Below are 19984 nucleotides of genomic sequence, written 5' to 3' on the forward strand. Positions count from 1 at the left end.
AGTGAGTCTGAGTTCACGTGTGTGTAATGAAACAAAGAAAACACAAAGAAGACAAACTGTAGAAAATTCAGGACGCCTGTCCTCCACCACCCCCCACCCCCCGTGTCCCTGAGAGGAGGAGCTAATCTTTATCCTCCTCGTTGTTCCTGCTCACCTTCTTCTTCTCTCCTTTATCATCATCATCATCACTGTTGCTGCTCCTGCTCACCTTCTTCTTCTTCTTCTTCTCTCCTTTATCATCATCATCATCACTGTTGCTGCTCCTGCTCACCTTCTTCTTCTCTCCTTTATCATCATCATCATCACTGTCGCTGCTCCTGCTCACCTTCTTCTTCTCTCCTTTATCATCATCATCATCACTGTCGCTGCTCCTGCTCACCTTCTTCTTCTCTCCTTTATCATCATCATCATCACTGTCGCTGCTCCTGCTCACCTTCTTCTTCTCTCCTTTATCATCATCATCATCACTGTCGCTGCTCCTGCTCACCTTCTTCTTCTTCTTCTTCTTCTTCCCTCCTTTACCATCATCGCTGTCACTCTCACTACTACTGCTACTACTACCACTACCACTACTACTACTACCACCACTACTACCACTACTACTACTACTGCTGCTGCTGCTGCTGCTGCTGCTGCCGTTGTCGTCTCGGTCGTCGTCCTGCTCCACCTCCGTCACGCCGTTGGACTCGCTCTGCGGCGGAGCTTCGGGAGGAGCTGCAGCGTCCTCGGAGGACGGCGGAGACGTCGTCTCCATCTCTTCTCCCGTTGGACTCGTCTCCGGCGGCTTCTCGCTGTCGTCGTCGTCCACCACCTGCTGCTTCCTCTTCCACATCTTCGCCATGGCGAGCAGCTTCAGGTTAGGCTGGTTGGCGGCGTCCTCAGGGAAGATGTAGTCGTAGTACTCCTCCCAACCTGCGTCCGACTGATCGGATCAGAGGAAGGGACGGTGGTTAAATTTCATATAAACTAGTTTTGTGCCTCACAGAAGTCAATTTAAAAAGAAAATCATAAATTAAGGAGTTAAAACATTAGTATAAATTTAAAATGTTAAAAAGGTGAATAGGGAGTTTCTAAAGGCTTCAAGTCAGTCAGTGAACGAAGAGTTGAGACAACAGCTAATCAATAATGTTGTTCACTCTCTCAATATGTTCAATATTTTTCAATGTCTTGATTTAAAAAGAGCAAATAACAAAAAATTTAAAAACTGGAACCAAAAAAGTGTTCAACATTTTCAACATGTGACTGAAACAATTATTAGTTGTTGTGACTGATTTTCATGTTAATTAATCAAGTGATTGATCATTTTAGCACAAATTAAAAGTGATAAATACTTGAAATAAATTTCAAAACAAAGAACTGAGGATTATTTTCACTATCGATTCAACTTCAACTTAATTTACTGATGACTTGTTCTATAAAACATTTAAAAATCTAATTTCCTGTTATTAAATGTCACGTTTAAAATTCAAAACCAAAAGATTCTTCAATTTTAGAGCCTGAAATCCATCAAATATTTATGTGATAGGTTATCAAAATAGTCGCAGGTTAATTTGTATGAGAAACTGCGTCGCTCCAAACAAAGTGTGATCTTCTCTCACCCCGTCCTCGGCCGTCAGCTTCCTCCTCTTCTTCACCTTCTCCGGCAGCAGCTTGCTGACCCGCTCTCTGGTGGCGTCGGAGCCGAACTCCTTCTCGTAGTCCCTCCAGGACTCCAGCAGCATCAGCCGCTCCTCCTTCTCCTCGCAGCTCCTCATGCCCTTGTTGGCCTCCTCGAAGATCTGCCGGCACTTCTGCAGCCGATCGCCGCCGTCGTCGATGGACAGCTCGAACTTAGCGTAGCTGATCCAGACCTGCACGGAGGAACGCGGCAAGGTAGAAAAATCAGGATCAGATTTTCACACTCAGTGGATTGTAAATAAATGCGATTTGCTTTCGAAGAGATGATTTCTGCAGGTTCCTTCTCACCTTGACGTGTTGAGTGCGCTGCAGCAGCCGCTTGTAAAGATTTCTGGTGTTTCCGAACTCTTCCTGCTCGATCTCGAAGTCGATGTAGGACTTCCACAGAACCTGAGAGGGTGACAGAGAACATCAGCACACGAGGGATGGGCCTTAAAGAGAACCTCCTCCAGCACAGGAACACACTGGTGGACAAACGTTTGGGAACGTCGCTACCTCCGGCATGTCGAGCCGCGGCTGTCCGATGGCGAGCTCGAAGATGGCGCGCGCCCTCTCCACGTCGCCCAGGATGGTCTCCAGCTCTGCGAACTTGATCCAGGTGGTGCAGTTTTCAGGGCTGAACTCCAGGTACTTCTCGTACAGCTTCCTGCAGCGGTCGAACTCCCGCAGCTGCAGCTCCAGCTCGATGTAGCCCTTCAGCAGCTTGTTCTTCGGACACTTCCCGATGGCGGTGCCCTGAGCGGAGAGACGGCGATGAGACAGGACGAAGCTAACTACCGATGCGATGACGTTAGTTTTGGTCGTTATTGTCATGGCGACGCCGGCAGCAAACAGCTTCTGCACACATTTCATCAGAGACTAACGGCCTTCAAAGTAAAAGTGCAGCAACAGGAGTTCTGTAGTCGTCCTGATTAAAAGTTTGACATTCGTGACCCCTTAAAAGTAGCTCCAAGACCCACTTTCAGGTCACAACCCACCAGTTGGGAACCCCCGATCTGGATTATCAGGTGTATACGGCGTTGAATCTTACCATGACCTTTCTGGCTCCCTGCAGGTTCTTCTGTCGGATCTCAAACTGAGCGTAGAGCAGCCAAATCTTAGCGAACGTGAACTGAAACCAAAACAAAACACGACTCAAACAATCAGGTGACGACAGCAGGAAGACTTCAGTCCATCGACCGTCGTTGACAACAGAAACTACCTTCTTGTGGGGGATGAGGTCCAGACAGGCCTGGTACACCTGCCTTGTTCTCTCAGGGTCCTGAAGAGAGAATAAAACTCTTATTCTGGTGAATCTGATGATCGTTAAACATCCTTTTTTTGTTGTTTTAGTTTAAACCGTTTGAACGCGTCGTGTCCCGCCGGCGTCTGATGGACCCACCTTGACCTCCAGCTCCTCGTACAGGCCGTAGTTGATCCACAGGTAGATGTAGCGCCTCCAGTGCCTCTTCTCCTGGATGGGGGGCATGTTGGCGATGGCTCTCTCGTACACCTCCCTCACCGTGTCGGGGTCGGCGTCGCTCTCCACCAGCCGCAGGTAGTCGAACCAGGCGTCGTAGTTGTGCGGGTTCGCCTGGAAGAACAATTCTTATTCAGGCAGAGTGACAACTCAGCAGTAAATACTTGATGAAGATGAAAACATCCCTCTATAATCACCAATACTATATATGAACATTATCAATTCAAGTTTAGGTTTGTGTTTTAATTTATTGTAAAATAATTGAAATTCAAGTTATTGTCATTTTTCAAGTTTTTATTTGAATTATCTGGACTCTCTGTCAGAAAGTGTCATTAATATGTAAAAAGGAACATTTCCAGGCCGATCTCCTCCAGTCGGTACCTTGACCTCCTCTTCGTACTGGAACCTGCGTTTGCTGACGATGACGTCCTCGATTCCTCTCCGGTCTCCGAACTTCTTCTCGAACATGGTGTAGTTCTTGAAGAGCTCCTGCGCCTGGTGTTTGGGGATCCGGTCCAGAGCGTACTTATAGATCACCCGAACGCGCTCGAACTGTGAAGACAGGAACCGTCAGTGACGAACACACACCGACTGTAACTCACACCAGAGAAAGAATTCGGTCTTCACTCGCCTCCTTCTGCGTCTCCTCGAAGCGAGCGAAGGCCACGAACAGGTTCTCCTCCACGTGCTCCTCGCCGAAGAACTCCACCGCCCTCTCGTACACCTTCCTGCTGTGGGCGATGTAGCCGTGCTTCTCCTCGAATCGAGCGTACTTAATCCAGTTCTTCACTTCGGGGTGAACGATGACGAGTGCAGCGGAGTCAAGGAAAACAAATATTCAAAACAAAACAACAACAACGGGCTGCAGAAAGGGGCGGAGCCAAATGAACAAATGAAACATGACTGATAGGAGCTGCAGGAGGAACAAATCAGCAGGAGGTCTGACAGGAAGTGTTGAACTTCATCTTAAATTTTACACATGAATTTGCATTTAAAATAAATAAGCAAAAGCTTCAAATAGTCTAAATCATCATCTTATTCTAATTTAAACTCTTTCTGGATGCATATGTGAACTTCGGATAATTAGTATTAAAAAAAATGTTTAGCTCTGGTATATTTTTTATGGTCGACATGAAAAATTGGGAGCTGAAACATTCAGCTGATAAATCATTTACCAAAACTCTTGAAATCATTTTTAAACAAATAAATTCTCTGGTTTGAGTTTTTGAAATGTGAGAATTTGCTGCTTTTATGCATTTGATGTCATCGTGAGTTAAATGTCAAACAAAGGTGTCTGAAAAATGTAACTTAAACTTTTTGGATCGATACTCATCTGCAGCTTAAAGGATAATTAAATCAGTTGTTAGTTGCAGCTCTAATGACGATAAACTGGAGCTTTATTTCTGCTCACGCTTTCTGTCACATGACTGAACGTTCAACACTCTCCGTCCGAACTCGGTCGGCCTCCCTGAGGTTTCATTTCCCGGCCGCTCGTACAAACAGCTCCAGTGAACGCGGCTCCTCCGAGAGGGTAAAACCCAGAAGGATATATGTCTCGTAGATGATGCGAGCTTTGTCCACCTCCTTGTAGCGCAGCTGGAAGTTGATGTAGGAGTGCCAGGCCTGCTCGTCGGGCTCCCACTCCATCCAGCGCTCGAACACCTGCCTGCAGCCGGCCACGTTGCCCAGCATCTCCTCCATGTACGTGTACTTGTACCTGTTCAAAGCACCGACAGTCAAACGTTAGAAAGGTGAAGCAGAACAAACAAATCAGGATTAAAAAAAAACAATGAAAAGAGGCTGAAAAAACACAGAAGATTCTCCAGCGACGCTGTTACAGCAACACACGGTTCAACGTTCATTCTCAGGAGATTCAATGATCCTTTTGTGGAGTTTTCAAACATAAACAGTTTGCAACCTGTTGCTACTAGCAACTGAATACAATTAGGAAAAATATGAATATGAAAAATTAGGAGTTCATTTCTTCTACTTTATTGTCTGTAAATGTGAAATGAAGCACAAACTGTTGGCTGCAGTATAAATGTAAACTTCTATATTATAATGTCTCCAAACTGGCAGCAATTTATCTGTCAATCAATGTAGAGCTGCAATCATTGGTGGTCCAACAGGAAATCAATCAGAACATTTCTGATCATTACTGAACAGTTTGAGGACTTTTTGTTTTTAAGCTGAAGTGATTCTCAAAACAATATTCTTAAAAACATTGTGACATTTTAAAAACTAAACTATTTATCAAGAAAATCAGATGAAATGAAACGTAACTAAAAACATGAACACACGATAAACACTTTATAGAAACAGAAAGAAGGCAGCTGGAGCTTCTGCCTTCTAAAAAGTGAAATAAAATAAACAAATGATGACTTCATCTTTCTCTGATCTTCACCTTTTTCTTTGTAGATGTTGATTTTACGCATAAGAATGTTTCTAAACATAATTTCACTTTTCCACCAAAGAGGCTCCATTGTTTGGTTTCTACTTGGCTTCAGTAGAAACAACTTCCACATAATATCAAAGGTTTTTTCATTTGAAATATTGTAAGATATTATAATATAAGACGCTGCAGTCCAATCTGTGTGTCAGGAGGCCGTGACAGTCCGTCCTACCAGAACTGGTTGACCCGGGGCAGGATGGTGATGGCTCTGTCCCAGATGTTGCGGGCGTGGTTCACCTGCCGGCTCTTCATCTCCATCTCGGCGTACTTCAGCCACAGCGTGATGTTGCGGTGGTCGACGTCCAGCGCTCGCTCGTAGATGGAGCGAGCCCTGAAACCAGAAGGAAGCAGCGGTGAGCGACAACCGGACGGCGGAGACACACGAGGACGGAAACGATTCGAAAGCAACGTGACGTTTGTTCAACAGAAACTCGCCGTAAAATCGAGCTAAATTCACCCGAAATATCAAAAAACCTGATTCGCTGCTGTTTTCTGCAGAATAAACGTTCTCTCACAGGAAGCCTACCTCTGGATCTCCTTCAGGCTTTCCTCCCATTGTGCGTATTTAATCCAGTTACTGATGACAGTGCGGTTCTTCCTGATGTTGTCCTCAAAGCCCTGAAAGAAAAGACAGACGACGGTTTGACATGAAGTCAAGAACACGATTCATATTTCTCCTCCGGCGTGTCTCGGCTCAGGGAGAGACCGAGCGGTCGTCGCTCACCTTCCTCTTCTTTAGTTTGTAATCGTTGAGCTCCTCCTCGTCGGTGATCTTCTGCTTCGGCGGCGGCGGCAGGAGTTCGAGCTCCCTCTCTTTGGCTTCTCTCAGCAGCTGCTCGGCGGTGATCTGAACCTCGGCGGGAGCTTTGTTCTTCACCTGAAACGCAGCACAGACGGAGTCGCTGCGGTTATCAGCGTCATGTCTTCCTGTTCATGTGATCAACAGCGTTGTCCAAGCGTTTCTGTCCCTGTCGGAGGTTCCTCCCTCAAAGAGGAGCTTTCCCTCCCAGCTCCGGTTGAGTTGTTGGTTTCTCTGTGATGTTGGAAAGTTCTGCTGTGAAGACTCTCGTGTGTTAAGAGCCATGAAATAACCGTGTTGTGATTTGGTGCTTTAGAAATAAAGTTGGATTGAATCACTTTTAGATCTGTTCATGCGTGATAGACACATGTCAGTCAGATGAAGTGTCCGTCAGCATATTTCAGAGCTTTTTAAACGTTTTCAGACAACTTGACAGATTAAGAATCTCGTTTCACCAGATTATTAACAAACACGTCACAGATTATAGAAACTATGAAACACATTAGTGAACCACGAACAGTGAAGACAAGCTCCAGAGACCTTCGACAGGACGTCGTGGCCTGGTTCCTGTCCTCCGACGTAAATGAGACATCCTGTCCTCCGACATAAATAAGACACAAGTAAGACATCTTGTCCTCTGACATAAATAAGACATCCTGTCCTCCGACATAAATGAGACATAAATAAGACATCCTGTCCTCCGACGTAAATGAGACATAAATAAGACATAAATAAGACACAAATAAGACATCCTGTCCTCCGACATAAATAAGACATCCTGTCCTCTGATATAAATAAGACATAAATAAGACATCCTGTCCTCCGACGTAAATAAGACGTAAATAAGACATAAATAGGACATAAATAAGACCTAAATAAGACATAAATAGGACATAAATAAGACATAAATAAGACCTAAATAGGACATAAATAGGACATAAATAGGACATAAATAGGACATCCAACTTTGCTCCATCTCGATCTGATCTCCGTTCAAAGAAACAGCTAGCTGTTAGCATTAGCTCCGCAGCCCGCTCGTGGCGCTCAGATCCTGCTTTTCTTTGTTTACCTTCGCCACCTTCGGTATCCGCTGCTTTCCCGCAGCCGTGGACGCCATTCTGCTGGCAGGTTTGACCAAAAGATACTTTAAACAGAAAGTTATTGAACTTGTTTCCGGCCGCAGCTGGAGCTAAAAAAGCTAAGCAGGACGTTCGTGTGTTCACGCAGCGCGAGCCGCCATGACGCTACCCAGAATGCCTTGCGAGTTCCCGTTTACCCTTTGAACTCCTGCAGAGCGTTCTGTTACTATGGCAACGGAGTTTCCGTTGGGAGCGAGTGAGTTAACGTCCTTTAGTCTGTCAGGACACAGAGAGGACTTCAAGCTGTCAGAGGTACGTCATACTTGTCCTCAAAGACGTGGAGGACATCATTTCTGTTGTGGTTTATAATGTTTAGTCTGACAAACGTCACCTACATCATCTGTTGTTGTCTCCGTGTTGTTGTCCCTCCTCCGTGTCCCTCCTCACTGTCCCTCCTCCGTGTCTCTACTCAGTGTCCCTCCTCCGTGTCCCTCCTCAGTGTCTCTACTCAGTGTCCCTCCTCCGTGTCCCTCCTCAGTGTCCCTCCTCCGTGTCTCTACTCCGTGTACCTCCTCCGTGTCTCTACTCAGTGTCCCTCCTCCGTGTCCCTCCTCAGTGTCCCTCCTCCGTGTCTCTACTCAGTGTCCCTCCTCCGTGTCCCTCCTCAGTGTCCCTCCTCCGTGTCTCTACTCCGTGTACCTCCTCCGTGTCCCTCCTCAGTGTCCCTCCTCCGTGTCCCTCCTCAGTGTCCCTCCTCCGTGTCCCTCCTCCGTGTCTCTACTCAGTGTCCCTCCTCCGTGTCCCTCCTCCGTGTCTCTACTCAGTGTCCCTCCTCCGTGTCCCTCCTCAGTGTCCCTCCTCCGTGTCCCTCCTCCGTGTCTCTACTCAGTGTCCCTCCTCCGTGTCTCTACTCAGTGTCCCTCCTCCGTGTCCCTCCTCCGTGTCTCTACTCAGTGTCCCTCCTCCGTGTCCCTCCTCCGTGTCTCTACTCAGTGTCCCTCCTCCGTGTCCCTCCTCAGTGTCCCTCCTCCGTGTCCCTCCTCCGTGTCTCTACTCAGTGTCCCTCCTCCGTGTCTCTACTCAGTGTCCCTCCTCCGTGTCCCTCCTCCGTGTCTCTACTCAGTGTCCCTCCTCCGTGTCCCTCCTCAGTGTCCCTCCTCCGTGTCCCTCCTCCGTGTCTCTACTCAGTGTCCCTCCTCTGTGTCTCTACTCAGTGTCCCTCCTCCGTGTCCCTCCTCGTGTCCCTCCGTCCGGAGAAGATGAGGACTTTAACTTCCGCCGGCGGCCATCAGAAAGCTGTGTCGGTGAGGAGGAGTGAGTCTTCGGATGCTCAGAGGATCGACGTCCTCATGAGTCCGTCCACCCGGGCCGTGTTCGGGAGGATCAACGTCATTCATCTGCTGTGAGAACCATTCTCTTCTTTTTAGGGCCCGACCACCGATGGTGGGACAAACTCACTGTAGCATGTCCTCCAAAACGTCACCCAAAGTTCATTTTTGTATATAGTATATTGTAAATAGTATATAGTTTATATTATATATTATATAGTATATATTATATATTATATAGTATATAGTATATATTATATAGTATATATTATATATTATACAGCATATAGTATATATTATATAGTTTATATTATATAGTATATAGTATAAAGTATATCGTATATAGTATATATTATATAATATATAGTTTATAGTATATAGTATATAGTTTATAGTATATAGTATATAGTATATAGTATAAAGTATATCGTATATAGTATATATTATATAATATATAGTTTATAGTATATAGTATATAGTATATAGTATATAGTATATAGTATATAGTATATAGTATAAAGTATATAGTATAGGCACCAACTTTCATGAGTTTTTGAAGATGTTAAATCCGCCAAAAAAAAAAGGCATTTAAAAAAAAAAGAAGAATAAGGAATGAGATCGAGAAAAACATTAAAACTGCAAGCGGGAATATGCGGAGCCTCGCGTGCTGCGTGCGAGGGTCCGCAGATCATTGCTTACAGTTTTTATTTTAAATATCTTTGGAGTTAAGATAGTCAGCAACAAGCTTTCTTCACAAAGACTCGTTAAATAGCAACACTTAGTGTATAATTAGTCTTTAAAAAGTGAAAGATAATGATGAATACCCTTGAAAACATACTAAAACCAAAGAAAGTTTTATCAGGTCATTATTATTTTATTAAATCTAATTCATATTGTGTACATTTCCCATTCTGCTGTAGTCACATTGATACATATCTTCATGTATCATTTACATGCTGACAATTTTCCCTTTAATCTAATCAAAGAGTTAGAAAAGAAAACTTCCTCTGTCACAAAAAAACCAGCAGTTGTGATCATCTTGGATAAACGTTTTAAAGTGGAATCTAATGGTGGAAGTATTGATAATAAAAATATAATCTACTTCCTCTCTGTTCACTCAGTTTATTTCAAATATGTAGGATTTCTATAAAAAGTGATTTGAGATTCTTCTCCTGACATTTTGATTTGTGTTTGTCTCCGGTGAAATCGTGCCACCGAGTTATCATGTTGGCATTATTGTGTTTCTGCCCTCCTGGACTTTTCAGAGAGAAAGCCAATCTGGCCGTGACTGTGGCCAACGAACAGGACGACGTGGTGGCTCACGCCTCCTTCTTCGATCACCCTCTGGGAGACGTGGTGCATCAGGCTCAATGGGAAGCTTTCCTGCAGGAACACTTCAGGGTGGACAAATGCACCGTCAGTGTCATTTTAGTCTCATTTTAACATGAATACTCTCACAGTTTCTCACTATACATGCAGTATTTTGGGGAGATTTGGCTAAATGATTTGTTATTATTATTTGTCTCCTCTCTGCAGCCTCTGAACACACTTTTCCTCCATCTTTTCGTGGCACAGACGGACTTTGATTCAGCAGGTGTGAAGGAGATACTGAGGTATGAAAAATGTAATGTGACATAAACTCGTGTAAATTGTCGGGGTTATTCAGCCTTATATGTCCATGTATGTGCTCTGTGTGGTGTTGGGATTATAGCTTCCTGGATGACACTGTCAGGTTTCATGAATATTCTTATATTTATCTACTGTGTTGTGATGCTTCTTCTTCCAGGTCTGTCTTCAACGCCACCACCGAGCTGGAGCACATCTGCCTGGTCCGCCCGAGCCTCGGCCCTTTAGGTGGAGAACGGCTTCAGATTCACTGCTTCGTTCATCATTCACTCGCTGGTTAATTGTGCAGACTCACTGAGGTTCCTTCTGTGTGTGCAGAGCCGGCGCTGGATGAGATGTTTGAGCCCATGCAGCGGCAGACTGAACCCGGGCCGCGGTGCTCGGCGTCGATCTGCCACAGACGGGATCACTGTCCGCGGCTTTGTATCCGCCCTGCCAGGTGATTTTACTTCCTGTTCATACAGTATCAGAGCAGTGGAGATCAAGCTGGGATCTGGACATGTGAACACTGGCTGTCTACGATGCCCATACTCACATCATCAGACATTTATCAATAGTCTAATATTCTGCCCACAATTGGACAAAGTTAAAGCTGCATTTATAGACTTTTTGTCCAGTTGGGGGCAGTAGAGCTCCGCAAACATGACGATTTATCACCTTGATAACACAGATTTCACCTCCAGAGGTCAGACAGTGACTTCATCATCATATTCAGGTCATATCTGCTTCCACCTATTTAATGTTAGCCTGATATTCTCTCAGATTTGGTCTCCATCAGCTCCTGAGAAAACATCAGGCTCTTTATCCAGATGTTTCTTCATAAAAACTCTCGTTATTTCACGTGTTTCCTGTGTTGCTTGAGAGGTTTTATCCTGCAAAACAAAGTTCATGTATGTTTGCAAGGAAGTAAAAAAGACATGGAAATTCATTAATTTTGTTCCCTTTTTTTTTTTGTGCAGTTGGTTTAAGCATTCAAATGTTTTGCAGTGAAAACAACTGTAAGCTTTTTAAATGATTGAAACTAAACAACGTGGCGGTTTCATATCTGCTCGGCATGTTTTTCTGAATTTCACCTTTCAGTCCGTGAAAATCAGGAGGAAGTCAGGGAGTCTGACATTTGACTTAAAATGGGAACTTTATGTCGACTCTGACTGTCTGATGTTGTTAGAAATGAACCGAATGAGACAGAAAATTGGCCATTCAACCAAAACTGTGATCTAAAAAAGGCTGAAAAGTGGATTCACTTTGATACTAAACATGTTGACTGCTGCTGCTTTAAGGTGCAGGTTACTATTATTTCTTCTGTGTGTGTCTCAGGGTTGAAGACCATGACGACATCATGGCCATATTTGAAGAGCAGACATTGCTGCTGTCCATCATCAAGCGTCCGTACTTCCTGGCAGAGTTGATAGACTGTCAGAAGGAGGAGCATCACAACGCCGTCTGTGAGGTCAGATGAGAACACACGAAGTCCTCCTGGATGTTATTTCATCTGAGTTATGATTCACTGTTCCAGTTTAAAAAATACTCTAAAAGCTGGTGATGCTCTTACTGACTGTCAGAAATCCGCCTGGCTCTGTTCCCTCGGGACCCCCCCGCCCCTCCTCCAACAGCCCCTCCACCTCCCCTCCACCTCCCCTCCCTCCGCCTGTCGGGCTGACATGTGCTCACGGCAGCATATGGCAGATGCGAGCTGATAGTCGGCCAAGACATGCTCTCACTGAACATATTGTGTCCAGACATCTGAAGCATTTTGGGCTCTTTGTCTGATTATGTTCAGCACTCAGAGGACAAACTGTCCAACACCGTCCCAGAGGGGTTCGGAGCTTCAGTCCACCACAAAGCAGCGCCGGAGCTGCAGGATGTTCCTCTGAATGGTCCTCTCATCCGGTTAGATGGTCAGTTAGAGATGCAGCACGTCAGCAGGATTAAGAACTGTGTCTCAGCTCAGTTCCTCATCATGAACAAAAATGCTCTCTTACTCTGATCAATAATTTCTAAAGAAACAATCAGGATAAAAAAAAAATCATCTTCAGTTTCTTTACAACTCAGTGACCTCCACCTGCTGATGAAAACTATGTGTTGAGGTTGAAAGCTCCAGAAACAGAGTTTTTTTACAAAATTTAAACCTCAGTATTTTTGCCCACATCATCTGTTGAGTGACGGCAGATCTGTGAGGCCGAACTCTTCTGACTTTTTACTGATGCAGTTTCAGCCTCATCAGATGGAGATTCTTCTCCTCCAAAGGGTATCACTCTCTTCTCTGTGGTTTATTCTTAAGTTTATAAGCTGAAGAAGCTCCCAGATAGAAAGTTTTTGAAACAGTCATTGTAAAAACCTGACATGGTTTACGTGTGTTTCCTCCACAGAGCGACGGAAACGCCTCCGGCTTCATCAGCGTGAGCATTGACGTGAATCTGAAGCAGCTCCACGAAGACTTTGACCTGAGTGACTTCAACGGTTTGTACAAAGTTCAGCGAACGAAACACAACAAAGCTGCAGCTCGATCAGGAGAAGAAGAAGAAACGCAGACTTCAGCTTCACAGCAGGTAAATAAACTGCTGCAAACATCGTCCTGCATCATGTCAGAGCAACTCAGAAATACATCAACTGTGTGGTTTATCCAACATCTGTTGTTTGTGTGATGTGACTGTCTCCTGTCAGCAGGAGGACGAACAGCTTCCAAAGAATTCTGACGCTTTCTGTGTTCAGCTCTTCGTTATCCACAAGAATCAGGAAATGAGGTAAAGTTCAATTCAAAAATTTTAAATCTTTCAGGTTTCTATGTTTTCATGTCGTCAACAAATTCAGTGAAAGAACTACAACCAACTATGAATGTTTTTATCCTTCTGTGAGCCACTCGGTGCATCGTCCTCCATCACAATGAACACACTGTAGTTTATTTAGTATTTTATTTTGAAATCCCACAAACACCAAATGCAGATTAGTCCAAAACAAAAATGTACTATTTCCTCCTGTTTAATTAAGTTTTAGTGAAAACAACACCAACTTTTTGTTTTAGAAAATTACTGATCTTATTGTAAAAATAAAATTGAGTCATTTGTAAAGAATTCTTCTGTAGAAACTTAAAGGTTTTGAAGCTGAGAGTCACAGACAGGAAAGGAAGTCAGGAAGCACTGAGATGGAAGAAAATCTTCTTTTATACAGACAACAATAAAAATACACAATACTTCAAACCACAGTTAGAGTTTAATTAGAGTCTAGTGAAAATGTTTTGACATGACTTGATACTGTTAAAAAAAGAAACAACTTCCTGCAGTTTTTCATGTTTTAGATTTCAATATTTTGCTGGTTTTGTGAGTTTTGGCTGCTGCGATGGCAGCCGTCCAGGGAGAGTGACTGTTAGCCGGCTCCCGCTGAGCTCCTCTCACCTCCCAGCTGTTCCTGAGCGCCGAGCCGAGCCGCCTCCCGCTGACAGTGAGCACGTTATTAATGAGAGCAGCTCCTGAAGTGACAGAGAGGCCGAGGCGAGCAGTTGTTGCACCGCACACACTCAACTTCCTCTCCTTCTTCTTCTGCTCTTCCAGATCGGTGGACTTCGTTCCACACGTATTCACGCAGTTCCCTGTGAGTACCACATTCACATTTCATTTCAGCCACCAGCTCATGTCTTCTACCTGAGGATCCACACTTTATAAAGCAGACAAGAAATTAACTAAAAACTCTGAACTGATAATATGTCAGGTCAGGAAATAAGTTTCCAAACAGAAAAACAAATCTTCTGATTTACAGTTCGGGGAAGTTTTTTTTTTAAGTGAACATGGACTTAAGTTGCAGCGTTGTGAAAATGTTTTCGGCAATCCAGATGTTTTCGATTCTTAAAAATGATTAATTTGGGCATTTTTGCTTTTATTTGAGAGTCGATCATGTAGAAAGACAAGATATCAAACGCAATGAGCGTCTCCCAGTCAGAAATCAAACCATAGACGTGACAACATGCACCTAAAACATCAGGCCACTGAACAATGAGCCCAAACATCCAGTCGGAGTCACAAAGAACCAACAAGAAGAACAGAACGGTTGTGAAGACGGTCTGAAGCACACCGAGTTCAGATCTCAGCATCGTGGAGTCCAACTGAACCCACAGAAGAAGAACTGTGACACGTTCTCCTCCTAAACACCTTAAAGAACTCTGGAAGTTTAGTCTGGAGAGCTGCTGCTGTTTGAAATATAAAATACGGCCACACTAAGAACTGTGTGTGTGTCAGTGTGTGTTTTCTCTGTGTCTGTCAGGACCTTCTACAGTGTGTTAGTGTGTGTTTTCTCTGTGTCTGTCAGGACCTTCTACAGTGTGTTAGTGTGTGTTTTCTCTGTGTCTGTCAGGACCTTCTACAGTGTGTTAGTGTGTGTTTTCTCTGTGTCTGTCAGGACCTTCTACAGTGTGTTAGTGTGTGTGTTTTCTCTGTGTCTGTCAGGACCTTCTACAGTGTGTTAGTGTGTGTTTTCTCTGTCTGTCAGGACCTTCTACAGTGTGTTAGTGTGTGTTTTCTCTGTGTCTGTCAGGACCTTCTACAGTGTGTTAGTGTGTGTTTTCTCTGTCTGTCAGGACCTTCTACAGTGTGTTAGTGTGTGTTTTCTCTGTGTCTGTCAGGACCTTCTACAGTGTGTTAGTGTGTGTTTTCTCTGTGTCTGTCAGGACCTTCTACAGTGTGTTAGTGTGTGTTTTCTCTGTCTGTCAGGACCTTCTACAGTGTGTTAGTGTGTGTTTTCTCTGTCTGTCAGGACCTTCTACAGTGTGTTAGTGTGTGTGTTTTCTCTGTCTGTCAGGACCTTCTACAGTGTGTTAGTGTGTGTTTTCTCTGTCTGTCAGGACCTTCTACAGTGTGTTAGTGTGTGTTTTCTCTGTCTGTCAGGACCTTCTACAGTGTGTTAGTGTGTGTGTTTTCTCTGTCTGTCAGGACCTTCTACAGTGTGTTAGTGTGTGTTTTCTCTGTCTGTCAGGACCTTCTACAGTGTGTTAGTGTGTGTGTTTTCTCTGTGTCTGTCAGGACCTTCTACAGTGTGTTAGTGTGTGTTTTCTCTGTGTCTGTCAGGACCTTCTACAGTGTGTTAGTGTGTGTTTTCTCTGTCTGTCAGGACCTTCTACAGTGTGTTAGTGTGTGTGTTTTCTCTGTGTCTGTCAGGACCTTCTACAGTGTGTTAGTGTGTGTTTTCTCTGTGTCTGTCAGGACCTTCTACAGTGTGTTAGTGTGTGTTTTCTCTGTCTGTCAGGACCTTCTACAGTGTGTTAGTGTGTGTTTTCTCTGTGTCTGTCAGGACCTTCTACAGTGTGTTAGTGTGTGTGTTTTCTCTGTGTCTGTCAGGACCTTCTACAGTGTGTTAGTGTGTGTGTTTTCTCTGTGTCTGTCAGGACCTTCTACAGTGTGTTAGTGTGTGTTTTCTCTGTGTCTGTCAGGACCTTCTACAGTGTGTTAGTGTGTGTTTTCTCTGTCTGTCAGGACCTGAACTACTGCATCATCCAGGTTCCCGTTCTGTCCCCCGAGCTCTCCTTGTTGCAGAACTTTGTCAGGGTGCCGCCACGTCACAGCAGCCTGCTGCCCTGTGAGCTCTACGTCTTCCACCGCGGCGGACTCAGGTGGGTTGTCCTGGTAACAAACAACAACAACAACAACAGACTTCTTAATGGAAGTGTTGGAGGATGCTAAACATTTGAAAGAGAGACACTCATCTCAGTAACAGGTGAATTTAAGTCCTGAACAATAAATAAATAAAACCCCATAAACTCAATCTGCAGAGATTTCCGCTGCTTCCTGAAGTTGCATCCAGAAGACGACTCAGCATCAGGCCTGTCGTCTCACTGTTCTCCTCTGAAATCTAATATTGATCATTTCAATAAGAAAATATGTCTGATTTAATCGGTAAATATCCATATATACATACTATTTGAAAAATCATCCAAGTGTACCTGCAGTGCTCAGTCAGACCACAAGGGGGCCACAAATCCTAAAATTAAATTCAGTGTTTAATCTGCTGAGCTCCTTTATTTTATTATAATTATGCGAACAACTCTATTTATTCATGTTAAAACTCTTCACACAGCCTGTTGAAAGACCAGAGCTCCTCTGAGTTTGTGTGTTTCTTGTGTTTCTTCCTGCAGGACTATGAAGGTGAGGACGGCTAAAGCTGCAGACCAACCGGCTGTCTCCCGACTGGTTAATGATCTGAACCACAGCGAGTCCCTGCTGAAGGACCTGGACCAGTACTACGAGGCCCGCAGTGACCCGGTCAGTCCACCCACACTGATACTAACACGCCTGCAGACAGACTTCAGTTAGAGCTCTGAACGGATCTGTAGAAACAAGCTGTTTCGTTTCTGACTTTAAATGAAGCAGCTCCTTGAAACAAATAACAGTTACAAGGATATTTTATTGCGGAAGGTCTGAGAAAAATGTGACAATACAAAGAAAATAAAGAGATTTGGACAAAATATGATGACTGTAGTCTACAAAAAAAACTCTTTCTCCTCTCATTGGTCCTTCTGTAATTCAATTGAGTTTTATTTATGGTGCAAAATCATCCAATAAACTTTACAAACACAAAAAACAACAATAAAATGCAGGGCACATGTTTTTAAGAAGTGCAAAGAAACACAAAGAACAACCTCGTTAAAATATCAGTGTCAGAAGAAAATGAAAGTAAACAGATAATACAACTTAGTTAAAAATAGAAAATCGGACAAAATGTCAATATTAAAGTAAATTTTAAGACCACATGGAGGACGGTTGAAGGAGAACAGTGAGAGGATGGTTCAATTAAATCATGGCTTTATCAACATTTTCATCCTTTTTTTGTCAGCAGGTGTCACTGAGTGTAACCATGGAAACAGGAGTCATAGTTCAGAGTTAGCCTGAGGGTCAGGTGGCTCACTCTGTAAGCTCCATATAACATCACACGTTTATAGCTTTATTCAGTATCATCTCTGTTTCTTTGTCCAAACAGACTCTGGCCTGCAGAGAAGATTTAAACTGTTATATAATATATAAAATATCCAGGTTGCGGTTGTGTTTGCTTGAGAAATGAGATGGTGATTATTTTGGAGCGTGGAGTGTGACTAGAGCCGGTGTGATTGTCTTGGAATAAGGAGGAACAGGGAGCGTGTGCCAGGCAGCAGATTGGTGAGAAGTCTCCTCTCTGACTGACACCCCAGCTGTCGCCGCCGCAGCTCCAGAACCGATAATTACTTCTCAAACCAGAGTGCACACACCTCATGTGTATTCATGGCACCGGACTCGGCTCGTGTTCAGTTCAGGGCTCACATGTAAATCTGATGTGTTGTCAGGATGCGGTGGCGCTGCAGGCCTTCGTGGCTAAGGTGGGCGGTCTGGTGGTCGGGGTCGTGGTCATCAGGGACGAGCAGGTAGGTGCAGTTCATCGGTCTTCACTTCTGTCTCTGAGGATCAACACAAAACAATGAAACCACAACATCTTTTATTTGTGTGGAGATTTAACCCTTTAAATCCAAATGTTTACGTCCGTCCTTAAAGGGGCACTCCACCAGTTTTACACTTGAGTCATCAGGAATATTCTTCCTCAGCATTGTCAGGACAGATCTAATAAAAGATGGTCAAAGCTGTCACTCGGTTGCATTAAGAGAAATAAAGGATCCAGAGTAGATCTCCACGTCTGCAGCACCCGTTTTAACCTCTGTAGACCCACAAATTCTTAGAAGTTCAATGTTAAAAGTCTGAAAATAACAGTGACCCTGCAACACAGTGCAGCTTGAGACATGCAAAACACAAGCACACAGAAAACATCTGCATCAATTCAACAACACAGAAAACAACGTGTTGTTACTGCAAATAAAGAAAACAACCAGCTACAGGAACATGCTGCAAAAAGCACAGACTACAGTGGAAATGGAAAATCTGCATGTTTTTTTGACAGGTTATATAAAAAGTAAGTAAATCGTGTTGTTTTTTCACCTGTAACCAATTCTACCAGAATATCATGTGATCCTTAAACTGAACTGATATCAATCATAGAAGTTTTTCATATTTTCAATTCATCATGATTTCTGTCTCCATTTTATATCCTTGTAATTTAAATATGTGTTTGGATGCTAGACAGAACAAACAGCTGGATCATTTTGATCTGCAATCCAGTAAAAACCTCATTAGAAGATTATTTGATAGTAAAAATATTCATTATTTGCAGCACTTTACAGGGCATATTACACCAACATTAATTAAAATGTCAAATAGGTATTTTTATGGCTGCGATATTCCACCTCATGAAAACGCTGCATCATTCTCTGCATGTTTTTATCGAATTCCCATTTACGAAAAAAATTAAGATTGGAAATAAAAAGGTTCTCAAGAGGAAGGTTTTAAATAAAGAAAAGTCTGCTCTTGAGTTTTATTTTAGTTGTTTCATATGCTGTTTGAATTCTGCAGAATTGAGCCCAGAAACGGTAAGAATATGTTCTGTAATTTAACTCAAAGAGGACGTGTTATGTTCATTTCCTGGTTTATGTTTTTATTCTGATACTCTAGTGGAATATTATAATTCTACTTAAATTATAATATTATCTTATAAATCTGAGTCCATCGTGTCTGAAACCAGCCTGTTCAGCTCCTGTCTCTTTAAGACCCCCCTCCCTCCTGAAAGCCCGCTTCCCTCTGATTGGCCAGCTTCCAGGAAATCGGCCGAGCGGCAACACAGGTGTTTGTTACCGCCGCTTTACGCTCACCGGCGTGGAAAAGAAAACTAGTTTATTAAAGATAGCTTATTGTTCTTGATTATAAAATGGGAATTTATAAAAACCACCCGGACGTGTTTGGACCCGAATTTAATCGGGAACATGAGAGTGAACGACACGAACCGGACGTTTGGTAAATATGACGCGCATTACTTTATTTTTAAATCCACCGCTGACGCTCTGACGTCACGGTGGATTTAGTCCTTTAATGACAGGCCGGAAATTATTTTCCTATATCTTCCCCCTCTAAATCCGTGTTCTGGTCCTTCTGAAAATATTCCATTATTCATTACATATTAGGACTCAAATGCAAATATGTTTGGAGGCGTGGCTAGCTTGATTGACAGGCCCGAGGTGCAGTCAGGTTGCCTCGAGAGGTGGGCGGTGTTTAGTGTCCTAGCTCGTCCAAATATGGTCACTTATGGCTCCTAAAAAAATAACAATTTGGAAACGAAAAGTTCACAAACTGATGATTGACGGGTCTCGGTACTTCCTGGTGTGCCGTGAATGAAAATGATGACCATATAAGGAAATCTGTGAGGAAGTGAAGTCTAGAACTTGAACTTTTAAATACTTTTACCGCATAAAAAAAAAAAAAAGGTGTCTTCGTTTAATTTGATCATCCAACATTGTGACATTATGTGACTAAAAATACAGAAAATCATGATTGCAAATCCAATGATCAACAGCTTTAGTGTTTTATTATTTAAATGGAACAATGATGGGAAAATAAAATCTGAAATAGAAACATTAGTCGTGGAGATGTTCCTGTGATATGTGAGCTGAGTGTGTTTTGTGTTTGCAGGAGGTGGAGTTCCTCCGCGGCCACTACAACGTGGAGAACT

General features: G+C 43.5%; 2 protein-coding genes across 2 annotated transcripts in view; one reads left to right on the forward strand and one right to left on the reverse strand.

The window, feature by feature from the left end:
* Positions 1-6: 6 nt before the first annotated feature.
* crnkl1 (crooked neck pre-mRNA splicing factor 1) lies at positions 7-7624 on the reverse strand. The gene is made up of 14 exons (XM_069177464.1): positions 7457-7624; positions 6313-6465; positions 6115-6206; positions 5761-5919; positions 4687-4853; positions 3768-3946; positions 3518-3688; positions 3059-3250; positions 2879-2938; positions 2708-2788; positions 2173-2412; positions 1966-2067; positions 1599-1850; positions 7-922 (listed from the first exon to the last, which is right to left on the reverse strand). Exons 1-14 carry the CDS (start codon positions 7502-7504, stop codon positions 122-124), a joined length of 2697 nt encoding a protein of 898 aa, XP_069033565.1. The 5' UTR covers positions 7505-7624; the 3' UTR covers positions 7-121.
* A 125-nt stretch (positions 7625-7749) lies between these two features.
* cfap61 (cilia and flagella associated protein 61) overlaps positions 7750-19984 on the forward strand; it is a 36273-nt gene continuing 24038 nt past the window's right edge. The window contains exons 1-14 of the mRNA XM_069177510.1: positions 7750-7778; positions 8681-8868; positions 10060-10210; positions 10331-10407; positions 10581-10648; positions 10739-10859; positions 11738-11870; positions 12790-12969; positions 13085-13164; positions 13969-14008; positions 15880-16016; positions 16539-16665; positions 17721-17798; positions 19945-19984. The exon at positions 19945-19984 is cut by the window's right edge and continues 170 nt beyond it. Coding sequence (XP_069033611.1) covers positions 8726-8868; positions 10060-10210; positions 10331-10407; positions 10581-10648; positions 10739-10859; positions 11738-11870; positions 12790-12969; positions 13085-13164; positions 13969-14008; positions 15880-16016; positions 16539-16665; positions 17721-17798; positions 19945-19984 — 1375 coding nt within the window. The 5' untranslated portion in view covers positions 7750-7778; positions 8681-8725. The remainder of the gene's footprint in view (positions 7779-8680; positions 8869-10059; positions 10211-10330; positions 10408-10580; positions 10649-10738; positions 10860-11737; positions 11871-12789; positions 12970-13084; positions 13165-13968; positions 14009-15879; positions 16017-16538; positions 16666-17720; positions 17799-19944) is intronic.

Source organism: Embiotoca jacksoni, unplaced genomic scaffold (genome assembly GCF_022577435.1).
Source record: "Embiotoca jacksoni isolate LCO1_2020_lvr unplaced genomic scaffold, fEmbJac1.0.p SCAF_73, whole genome shotgun sequence".
In the NCBI taxonomy this organism is placed as follows: Eukaryota; Metazoa; Chordata; class Actinopteri; family Embiotocidae; genus Embiotoca; species Embiotoca jacksoni.

Excerpts from the sequence above, each read along its gene's own strand:
- crnkl1 (XM_069177464.1), bottom strand. The coding sequence starts at position 7,504 with ATGGCGTCCACGGCTGCGGGAAAGCAGCGGATACCGAAGGTGGCGAAG. Across the intron at positions 6,466-7,456 it reads GGATACCGAAGGTGGCGAAG|GTGAAGAACAAAGCTCCCGC; the intron begins GTAAACAAAGAA and ends GCTGCGTTTCAG. Across the intron at positions 4,854-5,760 it reads CCCCGGGTCAACCAGTTCTG|GTACAAGTACACGTACATGG; the intron begins GTAGGACGGACT and ends TGCTTTGAACAG.